General features: G+C 35.4%; 1 protein-coding gene across 2 annotated transcripts; it reads right to left on the reverse strand.

Annotated features, from left to right (window-relative positions):
- Positions 1–8,006: 8,006 nt before the first annotated feature.
- LOC121984673 (probable trehalose-phosphate phosphatase F) lies at positions 8,007–12,519 on the reverse strand. 2 transcript variants are annotated; one of them, XM_042537743.1, is made up of 12 exons: positions 12,347–12,519; positions 10,730–10,825; positions 10,181–10,653; positions 9,937–10,077; positions 9,783–9,854; positions 9,568–9,690; positions 9,148–9,204; positions 8,958–9,059; positions 8,767–8,844; positions 8,548–8,688; positions 8,380–8,472; positions 8,007–8,300 (listed from the first exon to the last, which is right to left on the reverse strand). In XM_042537743.1, exons 3-12 carry the CDS (start codon positions 10,475–10,477, stop codon positions 8,223–8,225), a joined length of 1,182 nt encoding a protein of 393 aa, XP_042393677.1. In that variant the 5' UTR covers positions 10,478–10,653; positions 10,730–10,825; positions 12,347–12,519; the 3' UTR covers positions 8,007–8,222. The 2 variants fall into 2 exon arrangements, with proteins under 2 accessions (XP_042393677.1, XP_042393675.1); XM_042537741.1 differs by having other exon boundaries at positions 10,181–10,660; positions 12,347–12,509.
- Positions 12,520–12,962: the final 443 nt, after the last annotated feature.

The following is a 12,962-nucleotide window of genomic DNA, read 5'->3' on the forward strand; positions in this document are numbered from 1 at the left end:
TCTTGTAAAAGATTTACAAAAGATTAAAGAAAGAGATTAGATCTCTTTCCTTATTTGTAGATTGGAGAGATTTTTATTTTCTCTTTAAAATTATTCACATGTTAATAAAATTAAAATTATAGATATTTCCTTTTATTAACCATGAAGAGATTTTTAAAGAGAAATTTTATTTTTTAAAATTTCCGGAAACAAATAAGGAAAGTTTTAATTGTTGATTAAAACTTGTCCAAATTGCTTCCTCTTGATGTGGCCGGCCATTAGAGTTTATTTGGGAAATTTTATTTTATTTTTCTCAAATAAATCATGTTAAGGAAATTAAGGAAATTTTATTGTAATTAAATTTCCTAATTTGCCTAGGCCAAGGAATATAAAAGAAGGGGTGAGGGTGCCTTCACAAGACACAACCTCTATTGTTTTCTCTCCCTTTCTCCTTGGTGTTGTGGCCGGCCATTACCCTCTCCCTCTCTTCCTCTTGTGGTGGCCGAATACTTCATCTCTCTTGGAGTTCTTGTAGTGGCCGGATACTACTTGGAGAAGAAGAAGAAGAAGGAGAGAAAGCTAGCATCTCTTGGAGCTTTGTTAGTATTTTGATTTTCTTCTTTGGTAAAGTTCTTCCTTTGTGGCCGAACCTTGCTTGGAGGAGAAGAAGGTGGTTGGTGGTTTCTCATCTCGGTAGATCGTTGCCCACACAACGTCCGAGGTTAGAAGAGGAATACGGTAGAAGATCAAGAGGTTTTTCTACAAGATATAACTAGTAATTTCTATTTCCGCATCATGCTAGTTATTTATGGAAATAATACCAAATACAAGAGGCTTACGTTCTAGTATTTCGAATATGTTTTTTCGAAGTTGTGTTCTTTTGTTTCTTTCTTTTCCTTGTGATTTGATTGTTCTCTTTGGTTAACCTAAAGTTATTTTAGGAAATTAAATATTAGCTTTCTATTAAAGGTTTTGTCTAGTCGGTGGTGGTTGCTCCCATATCCAAGAAGGCCATGTGCCTCGCCACGTCAGTACTGGGAACCTTTTATGGAAATTAATATTTAATGGAATTAATAACTTAAGGAGACTTGGGTCGAACGTGTTAAGTTCCGCAGGAGATCCAAGTCAAAACCTAAAAGAACAAATAGATTAAGTTTTGGATCAAACGTGTTAAGTTCCGCAGGAGATTCAAAAATTTAATTTAAAAGAACACATGGTAGCTAGGAAAAGGTTCAGATCTTTGTACAAAATTTTTGTACAGTGGAACCTATAGGCTTTCCGAGTAGCAACCAACACCAAATTCGTCTTTGAAACGAAAACAAACCAATGAGACCCCATGTGTGCATGGTCATGGACGGGTAGGATTTCCAACCCCAACTGGGTGAGTGCCTTGGGCAAGCTTTGCAAGATCATCCTGCAGTAAAAATCACAGGTGAATTAGTGAAGCATTCATCCGATCAAAACATTAATTCACAGATGTGCATCTATTTACAAGATACATCTTTGTAGTGAATCACTGAGGGAATAAATATAATAATCACAACAGTTTCACATTACTTTACAAGCTAGTATTAATAAAAATTAGGATGTATGATATGGTTTATATGATATCAGTAAATACATCGAGCGACTCGAGTGCCGACTTGTAGGATGGATATCTGAATTACAATTATAGACACGATATCAATAATAAATTAGATTCAGTATAACTATAAAATTCCAGCACTTATTGTTAACTGCTCATGGATCAACACTCATCACTTTCTATTCTCCTAGTTGTTCATAGATCTCAATCAAAAGAAGATCTGAACAAAACACATTTATTATGCAGAATACATACTAAACTTCACCACAAATTAAGTTCATCAAGTAGACTCTTATTAAAACATAAACCACATATATTAAGAAAAATACATACTCTGGAAATATGCCTTCACAATTTAGCACAACTATTAAGAAACTCATTCACACAAACAATGCTTATAAAATCAAAAGTCGCCTTGTAACCTCCATTTTGTGAATATAGCATAGCATTCATCCATGCACCGAATGTGTTGTCATGATGGAACTAGGAGTTAGAACAACATTGAAATAAAGCAACACATGCTAAACATGCAGGAAGGACAGACTGATGCTTGTATTCTTTCCAACTTTTTCTGAAAACATCCAACCTTGTTCCAACTGCATAGTACTTGAATGTTAGATATCCATATGTTTTAACACATTAGAATAAAACAAAGTTGATAAAATGTCATACCGCATGCAAGTTTTAAGCAAGTCATTAAATTGTATTTCAACAACTAAATATCAAAAAGTGAAGCACTAGCTATCTACAAAATTTAAAAGAGCAAGTTAGAAATTATATTCGCATTACTGAACTAGCTCAATAAAAGCAAGATGAAATGTACTTTGTAATTGTGCAAACAAAGGAAATAGGTGATTACCAACCATAGATATTTATAAATATCCTACCGCATGTTGTTAGAACCTGCAACCATAAAGATAATTATTAACTCTATTTTCTCAATCAACCACTATAATTTAATAAAATAAAACTTTGATAGTACCAGCTAAAGATGTTAAATCTACTTCATATGTGTCGTCAATGCTATTATGATAATTATCTTCAGTTGATCTGACAATCGACATATAATCATATTTACAAAATGTAATAAAAAAAATTTTGAGTTTGCAAGTAAAATTATAATAGAAATGTAGAATTAATTAACACATACTTTTGTTGCAAAATTGTACAGTTGTGTTTGTCATGTGACGCACCTCGATGTCCGCATCCACAACATATCCTGGACTTTGAGATTGACTTCTCCTTTGATGATTTCAATCTCTTTCCACATCCCTTTATTTTTATTGAAGAAGGATCAATAATACCAAGGCCATCATCCATGGATTTCTTCCTTTGACTTCCATCACCGCATGTTTTACTATTGTTCATCTCTTGAATTTTATTATAGATATAATTGAATTGTTCATCTAAGAAGGTTGTCCCCTCATCAATTAAAGATGCATTATCAATTAATACTGAAGCTTTAGACCTCGATCTGGATCATCAATTAAATTTTTCTCTCCCAAAGCATATATTTCTCCAACCTTTGCATCTTGTATCCATTGTTTGAGTATATACATATCAGGCAAATGAGACACTTGATTGATACAAAAGAATGCTAACATATGCCTACATGGAATACCCTCAAACTCAAATTTCGTACAACTACACAATATGTAGTCCCTCTGTTTATCATGTGTGAGCAACCTTGGTTTGGAGGAAGAACAACTTTGAAATTTCATCACATGGTAAACCACTGAGTCAACTCCTGTAAATGCCTATTGCACATAATATGATAATAACCATGACTCTCAGTCATTTCACTTTAAAACTCCAACCATTTTTTTGTGTAAATTTGAACCATTTGAGTTTCCATTGGCCAGTTTGTCTTAATCTTGGGTTGCTCATTCATATCAATATAGTTTGTAACTAACTCATTATGTCTTTGGTATCTCAGTGCCCTATTGAAACGGGTGATAAAATCCATCATTGAGTTCTTATTTGAGATATACCTTTTGAAAAATGAATGTGAGCTTTCAGATCTCTGACTACTTGACATTCCAGCACAAAGTACATGCCTAAAATAAACTGGCACTCACTTATGTCGTAATTCATACATCGACGACAACCAATCGTTCTTATCCAAGTTAGCACACTTGATAACCTCTTCTCATGACTTTTCAAATTAATCAGGTGTCCTAGAATTTGCAATGACATTTTTTATGCTTTGATAGTGGTTTTGAAAAGTTAAAGAGTGTAATTTATCTAGGAATTTGTTCAATATGTGCCCCAAACAATATCGATGCATTGTTTGAAGGAAAATTTGTGCAATGGCTTTTGTCATAACAGGATCCTGATCAATGATGATAACGTTTGGTGGACTTTTAGGCATGACTTCTATAAACTTCTTAAACAACCAAACAAAAGACTCAGTTTTCTCATCACTTAAAAACCCGCAACCAAAAATAATAGTATGATGATAATGATTAACTCCTACAAATGGTGCCAAGATCAAGCCATATTTGTTGGTGTTATATGTCGTATCAAATATAACTATATCACCAAATACACTATATGCCCTCCTTGATACATGATCAACCCAGAAATAGTTAATAAATTTGTTATCTGAATCAGTCTTGTAATCAAAGAAAAAAGTTGAATTCTTTTCTGCTCAGATGTAAATAACTCGATCAGTGTTTCGGCATCTATACCCTTTTGTTCATCTCTTAAGTTTTTCTCAAAGTTTTTAATATCTCTTTCTGTGCAACCTACCCTCTCAGACCCTCCATACTCTATCTCCAATAATTGCATTTGTTGACAAGTTGGTATATTAGCCTCTGAAAATTGTTTAGTTAATGTTCTCTTTACTGCCGAAACATTACGATGTGAACGTAGCAAATACACCTTTGATGGAGTCGAGAGTGGATGATTATGTGTTTCTATGAAGTTATTGACAACCCAATTAGGTCCAGTCTGTTTCTTGGCAAGTGCAATATTTGACTTACAACCCGTTCTAACTGCACCACGTGCTCTTTCCCTTTTCAGTTGATCAGCTTTTGCATGTTTAGCATTCCACATTAGATCTGTATGACCTTCTTTAAAACATACAATTTATTTCCACATCACTTTATTTGTCATCTTATTTTTCTTGCTTGTGTTTATCCTCGAACTAAATCTAGCTTCTCATGCATATTGATTATAGAATGAATATGCCTCCTCTAGTGATGAGAATTTCATCCTAATTTTTGGCTTTCGATCATCTGCAACTTGGGGAACATATTCCTGATCATCAACTCTATTTTCTTCCATTTCTAGGGAATGTCATATTATATTTGAGAAGAGATAAGTAGATAAATAAATAAAAACTACAACTTATTTCAATTTAAACTCAAAATTACAAGTATTAGACCATTAGACCAAGCCATTTGATAAAAACTACAACTTATTTCAATTTGAATTTCTACCATTTGATAATTTGCCAGATTTTTAGCTACTTCGATCAAAAAAATCTAATTAGTACCACTATAGGCTTTCAAAAAAAAATGATGACCAAATCAAATCAAATAAGATAGTCATAACAATAGCTTGGTTTCCATGATATAGAAGGAAATATTTTACAAATATCATTATGGTTGACCCCTTAGTTATACGTACTACTCATCTTTATAGGACTTCTATATAATTTGACTCCTGGGGATAATTCAATCAAATGCTTCTTCAGGCATATTATTTAAAATCAATCTTAAATATATTGTATAATCAACAAACATGTTGTGTGTCTAAATCTACAATAGATTGAACATGAAAAAGGAAATATATATATATGTGAATGGAATACAACTAAAATTATATAAGTATGGCTAGGGGAGTTTACATCATATATCATGAATAAAATAATGACAATTATAAAAATTATTGATAGGACAAATCTATGCACTTATAAGCAATCTGATTCCACTTTTCAGGTGTGCTAAAATTTTCAATTACTGTTTATTTACGAAAATTTTAGTTTTGCAATAATTTGTTAGTTGTTCCACAATGATTCTACAATAGACTGAATAGGAAAAATGAAAATAAATATATATTTGAATAGAATACAACAAAATTTATGTAAGTACGGTTAGGAGACTTTACACCCTATATCATGATAGTAGAATAAAACAACGGCAATTATAAAATTGTTGGACAAAATATGACAAATCCATGCATATACAATCTGGTACCACTTTCATATGTGTTAACTCTTTCGGTTACAGTTTCTTTATGAATAATTTAGATTTGTAGTAATTTGAAAGTTCTTTCACAATGATTACATAGTCATACCTGTCTACTTCCAGTGATGAGAAGAAGAATGAGACCAGAAAAAATGAATAGTCAATTGTAACTAAAGTATTTGCTCTTTTTGGATGCCTAGAAAGTATATCAAGTCAATGATGAAACAACAGCGGCAAGGGAACTTCGTCACGGCGAGGGATGTGTGGGGAAACCCTAGTTTCGTCGCGGCGAGTGAGGGAGGCCCTAGGGAGGGCACGGTGAGGGATGGTTGAGGTCTCGGTGCGGCGGTGGTCGACGTCCCGCCAAAAGAGGGTGCGACGACATATGGAAGGTGTCACGATGAAGCTCGATGTCGCGGCGAGGGAGGGTGCGGCGAGAGATTGTTGTGGCCCTAGGGAGGGCACGGCAAGACAGGGTGCAGCTTGGAGAATCGCAAGGCGAGGCAGGGCACGACAAGGTAAGAGAATCGCGAGGTGAGGAGAGGAAAATAAAAGGGGGACAAAAACTAGAATGACGCGGATGAGAAATAATTGACGAGGATATGGCACATGTGCAAATCCATAGCATTCCGCAGTAATAAGTCCGTAAGCTAACAATTATATATATATATATATATATATATACACACACACACATCTCACTATCAATTCTACAAATTGATATATATATATACACACACACACACATCTCACTATCAATTCTACAAATTGATATGTTGTAGATAAGAATCTACTATCCTAAGACATTATTATACTTATTCAACTGGCACAAATCTGAAGAAATATAATAATCATAAACTTTACATTTTATTAATAAAATATGATATAAAAGCTCCCTTATCAATCATCTTATAATTGGCTCTAAGGGCTAATAATAACATATTTTCGTCTACCAATCAATTGACCTTACTCACTAATCAATTGTCATATTAAATCTGACCGTTAAACCTATAGAACGGTTACTAGCCACCAATTGATTTGAGAATGTTCTGTCCACCTGAAATAGGTTACCAATCTCCAATCGATTGCATAGATTGTTCAAGTAGCAAACCCTCTTTTGCAGGATTTAAGGTTAATCAATCGATTGATCAGACAGCAAACCTAAAATTTTAGGTTTAGGGTTTGTTAACACTAATTTCAACATTTTCAAAGTTGAATTCACATTTTGCCTAGTATGCAGTTAACTTCAACTTACCAAAACTTCCTCTACCTAGCATCCAATCATTTATGACCTACTGGGACTTGTTGTTGCCCAATATACGATCAATCTTGACCCATTGAGACTTCATCATTTCTAGCATCCAATCAACCTTGACTTACCAAGACTTCTATCATCATCAAGTATATGGTCCTCTATAGCCCACTTGGACTTTTTGTTTCGTGCTAAGTGTCCGGTCCTCCGTAACCTACTTAGACTTCTCGTGCATGCCAAGTGTTTGGTCCCCACTTGGACTTCTACCATCTCTGATCACCAAGTGTTTATTCAACAGTGACCCCCTTAGGTTTCCACCATCTCCGATTACAAATTATCCAATCAACTGTGATCCCCTTAGATTTCTTTTTTGTGCAAATTGTTCTATCCTCTATTATTCACTTGGACTTCCACCATCTTTGATCATCAAATGTCTAGTCAACCGTGACCTACTTATATATCTTTTATTAACTTCCTGTTGAATTTCTCACTTCTAGTCAAGTATCTTGTTAATCTTAATCCACTCGATTTCTCATGCTAACTCCTTAGTAAATTTCTAACATCGTCAGGTATTTAATCCACCTTAATCTTTTCTAATTAAACATCAAAATATAAATTCAAGTCAATCCAAACTTGTCCACCTACTTAACCTCGACGATAGAGTCCACCAACAAAAATCAGAGTATCAACGCCGCGTAACAAGCAGAGCTCGTAAATCTACTGATCAAGTTCCTACAGATTGTCGGATTTTGTCCTTTTGCCACGTGCCATGCATCCATTTGTTGCGAATCCTGTAACAAGAAGAAGTCTAAGCATATGAGATGATCAATCTCACAAGAAAACTTGGTTCAACAACTGAAACAGAATTTATAAACTTTCCTTGCAGTAAACCTAAACAATAATAATTGTTCTGACTGATCAGATTCAGTTATATTGTTCAAAAATGCAATAAAGAAGAGAGTTAATAAAAGGAAATTACAGTGAATTAACAGATAAATGAGACAAAGGACAGAGAACAAATATTTGTCATTAAGAAGAATGGATAACAAGAACATCCAATGACAAAGTAACAAAGAAGTTATAAATGAAGGGAACATGAGCTTGAGCTTGAAAATAATTAACAAATGCAAGAACAAATGCTATGGCCCAACTTCAATTTAATAGGGCAAATTATTATCAGGTAATCTATTACTTAGTATATGTACAATCAAATCTATTTAGTAGCAATTGCTTCAGTTTGTAATTCTGTGGACTTCTTCCATCTCACAAGGGACTTGAGAAATTCTTGTACCTGCCATAAAAGAGGTTATATCAGTGCCCAATCCAAACTGAAAGCACAATTGAAGTTAATTACTAGTTTTGAAACTCACCTCAGATGGGTCTCTCAGAGAGTACAAGGCATTAGTTTCTTTTGACACATTCGATACCAAGATGCCAAACCCGCAGTTACTCTCTCTCAAGACCTGAAAATTTTCAGATTATGTCTAGAAATTTGCATGAATTCAGTAACCATTTTATTGAACATTTAACAATTATACCTTGAACGCATCTTCATCAGTACGATCATCACCAACATAAATCGGGAGTACATCATCGCGTTGGCTAAGCCCCAGCGATTCAAGCAGAAATTCAACAGCTTTACCCTTGTTCCAGTCAATCACGGGACGGACCTCTAAAACCTACATCATAAAGAGGAGCATAAATGATAATAAATATGAATATAGTAAGCTATATTTTGCTTCCCATTTGGATTTTACCTTCCGCCCATGGGTGACGTGCAAACGTGAAAAACACTTTAACAGACCAAATACACGAACTCCAACTTCATCCCACATCTGAAAAACAAGTTGAGCCGATAATGTTATAGTGCTAGAAAATATGAAAAATTATTTCTGTATGGCAAAGCATTGTCCTAATATGCAATGCTCCTTTTTAATTCAACTGTTACCTTTTTATCAACATTGCGGTAATGTACAGAGACACAAAACTTGTTATTCTCTACTTTGACACCGATGATGTCGTTAGTGATCTCAATGAGAGATTCATACACCTGTGATTATTTACACTCTGAAATTTAGGAAGAAATTGGATGGAAAGTGACAGAATGAAGAGTTGAAATGGCATTTTTAGGGACCTACCTCATTGATCATTGGTAGAAACTCACTGGCAGGTTGGAAAAGATGTACTTCTTTGCCCTGTTACCAAGCATGTATTAGCAAAATATAAGCAAAAAGATAAAAACATAATGTTTGGAACTTGATTGTTTAATCTCATCTTTTTTTCTAAAGGAATTTTCTAATTAGGACCATATCAAGATGCAGCTAGGACAGAAGTATAAACTCTAGGAGTACATATTTTGTTTGCTAATAAGCACAAAAGAAATCAACAGCTCAACTTCTAGAATTTTAATTAGCCTTTTAAATTAAATAACATCACCAACAAGTAGCCATGTAGTCCCAATTATTTGTAATAAACTAAATGGATTTTATCACACCATTAAAATTGATATCGAAAGGTGCAAAATCAAAACGATAATAATTTTAACATCTGGATTTTACCTGACTATCAGTTGTCTGGATGCAGTAATTCTCAACGGACTTGGATACTCTGACTGGCCCCATTATGTCCATACCATGACTACCAGCATAGTACAAATCGGATAGCCTAACAAATTCATGCACCTGAGGGGAACATATTTTTCATTCCATTGATATTCATGTAGCACTATCATTCCCAAACAATCATTATAATGTAAGTTTACATCAAGCTATACCTTATTACGAGACCTTCCACTAATAATTGCTGTTGGGAAATAATTGGCAGCTTCGTTTACAGCAGCACGCATCTGAAATAAATTAAATAACCAAAAAGAAAATAAGATTCCCAAACAGCAAAGGTATCAAACGAGTTTGGTAGGACCAACTTACAGAACTTGACATAAATGCATGATCAGGATTATCCACAATTGGTGAAAGAGTGCCATCATAGTCCAAAAACAATGCTATTGTCTTGCATTTAGCTAAACTTGTGATTAAGTGAAAGGAATTTAGAGCAGATGGATAACTCATCTGCAGCAGTTCAAACAAAGAAGTTAGACAAAAGATTTTCCTGGAAACTAATTTAAATTTCAGTAATTAATAATTTTAATGAACATGTGCAACAAAAACACACCATCCAAGTTTGATAAGCAGCATCGTGGTCATCTAATTGAGTCACAGAAATCAAATCCTTGTTTAGCTTTTTGCGAGGAGGTGATGATGCTATCATGGCATCTAGCCAACTATTAGCACGGACATCTTCAAGTTTACCATTTATGATTCTGGGAATTGTTAGATACAACCCAGAAGACGAGTATGGTGATGCTGCTGGAGAATATGGTGCCATGTTAGAGGGCAATCCCAATCTTGACTTGCTCAAAGGTGCAGGATCCGTGAGAACAGGTGAACTATGGCTTGACTTCAAATCCATCAATTTTATGACAAAAGTAAGCTTAGAAGTAGCAGAAAATCTGACAGCCCTCCAAGTAGTTTAATTTGACTCTTTTTTTCCTGAATATTATCCAACCCTTTTATCAATGAAAAACCACCGCTTTAATGTCTTCTTGTCAGTCGAAGTGTGCATACAGTCCATCAAGCAGAAGGCACCTGACCACTAATATACAATAGTTAGAAGGAGAAAAGGCATAGAGCATACAAAACAATCTTTAGATGGCATATATACCTTCTCATAGATGCTAAGCTAGTGTGTAGCCAATCATTTGAGTTTTTTTGTAATTTAGAAGAATCAAGTCTTTATACTCCAATCAGCTGCACGTGGCTGTAAAAGTAGGCATCGGATTAAGCAATAATAAAATAATGATTTTAGATTCTCAAAAGCGAGCTCATAGTTTTTGAAAACAGATGAAACAAGCCAAAAAGAATTCAAACACTGAATAATGGCCATGATGAGGAAAAACTCATATCATAATAATGAAAATGGTAAAGTTTTAAAAAATGAAGAAAAGCACATAAATTCGATCGCATCCTGTACCAAAACAGAAACACCATGAGGCTAAGTATTTTAAAAAGGGCATAATAAAAATAATAATAATTAGAAAATTTCTTCCATTCTAGGCTGTACTCGGAGAGGCTTGAATGCAAAGCCAAAAATTCCAACCATAAAACTTATGAACGCATAATTTAATGATTTTAATTCTTGTGCTTTTTTAGTTGCATATAATTGAATCTTCATGAATATGTATGTAGAATGAATCATCAACATAAAACTGAAGACTAAAATTTCAAGGATTTAGAGTATATTTTTAGAAGAACTACTACTGGCCAGTCGATGGTGAAACTAATAGAAAACCTATTTCTTCATTATTATATAATATTTAGAAAAGCTGCAGTCTTGTTGTCTCCTGAAGCCTGTAGGCGGTCAGATTCAGAGAGTTGGAATACTGGCGCTATCTTTGGACCGTAGACATCCACGGGAGTATTTGCTTTGGGACAACAACGAAGTATCAGATATATGTAAAATGAAGAATTGAAAAATGACAACTAGAAACCAGAACCGCTACCAGTCTTTCGAAAAAATTTAGATGGCCTTTAAGGGAGCAGTAGAAAGCTTGAAAAAAAAAGTTTTTGGATTTACTAATCAATTTTATCAGATACTTGCTCGACAATGAGGAAGCATCACGGACAGAAGCAGATGGGCACCCCTTTTTCTTACGAAGGACAAACTCAGAAACACTAAGCAGACTCGCAGACAAAATCGAAGAAAAACGACAGAAAGGCACGCTATCAACTTACACTGATGGTTCCATCACAACGTCCATCCCCCTCCGCAGTGCCCCTTCATTCATTAACCAAGATATAATTTTGGCTACAGCATGTTGTACTAATTAGCCAAATCTCTGCCGTAAAACGATAGAAGGCACGCCATCGACCTAAATGGTGGGTCATAAAGAACGCCCATGCCCATCGTGAGCTACTTAAAAGTTCATTAAAAATCACTCCGCCCAAAAAGAATTAAATCCAAGGCCACTAAGGTAAGAAAAAAAGATTGCTGGGTCATACAAGAGATATACCTAAACGATAAAACAAATTTTTCCCATCAATTTTCAATTCTCTGGGTAGGAAAATGCCGAAGAAACAGAACAAGCTAAGCTAGAAGCCAATCGTAGACCGAGGCAAAAGCCACAACTCTGGGATCTAACCATGTACAAGGCAGAGTAATAAATCGAGCAAAAAAGGTCCATGAGCATCTATTAAAAAAAACAAACAAACAAATCAAAGGAAGCGAATACCCGATTGGGGCAGAAATGGAAGAAACGGAACAGATCATTGGCGGACTCACCGGAAGCTCCTTCTCAGGCAAAGGAGATCTCGCGAGAAGAGGCGAGACTGAAATCCTAATGACCACCCGATACGGCCAGCGAAGAGACGGCGGCGGCGACCACAAGGCGGCGGCGGCGATCGAGGAAAGCGAGAGAGAAATGGAGAGGAGAAGAGATTTCAGCCAGGCTGAGGCTCCGTATTTATACTTCTTTCGGTCCGCGGAACAGAGTCGTACTCGGCATGGCAACTTGAGGTTGAGGTTAATTGGAATTAAATTAATTAATCATTTTTTAAATTACATAGTCAAAATAGAAACTTCCTAAACCGTACGTAATTAGTGATAAAAGTATCGTGTTTAACTTCCCCGTAATTAAATTTCATTAACTAAATCCCACTCTCAGGCTACGCGTACCGACGCACCAGCACGCCGCTTCGCCAGCACTCCATCGTTCTTCTTAAGCGAAGACTCGCTCTCGTGACCAAACAGCAAACAGTTTGTTTGACCATTCGTCATTAGATGGTAGCAGGACAGCCAATCCTGTGATGGGAATGGGTGGTCCTGCTACCCCGGTACAAAAGGGGGTGGTATAGGTGGACCTGCCTAATCGGGTAGCGGTACTTCTGTTGACCGTAAC

This window comes from Zingiber officinale, chromosome 5B (assembly GCF_018446385.1).
Source record: "Zingiber officinale cultivar Zhangliang chromosome 5B, Zo_v1.1, whole genome shotgun sequence".
NCBI lineage: Eukaryota > Viridiplantae > Streptophyta > Magnoliopsida > Zingiberales > Zingiberaceae > Zingiber > Zingiber officinale.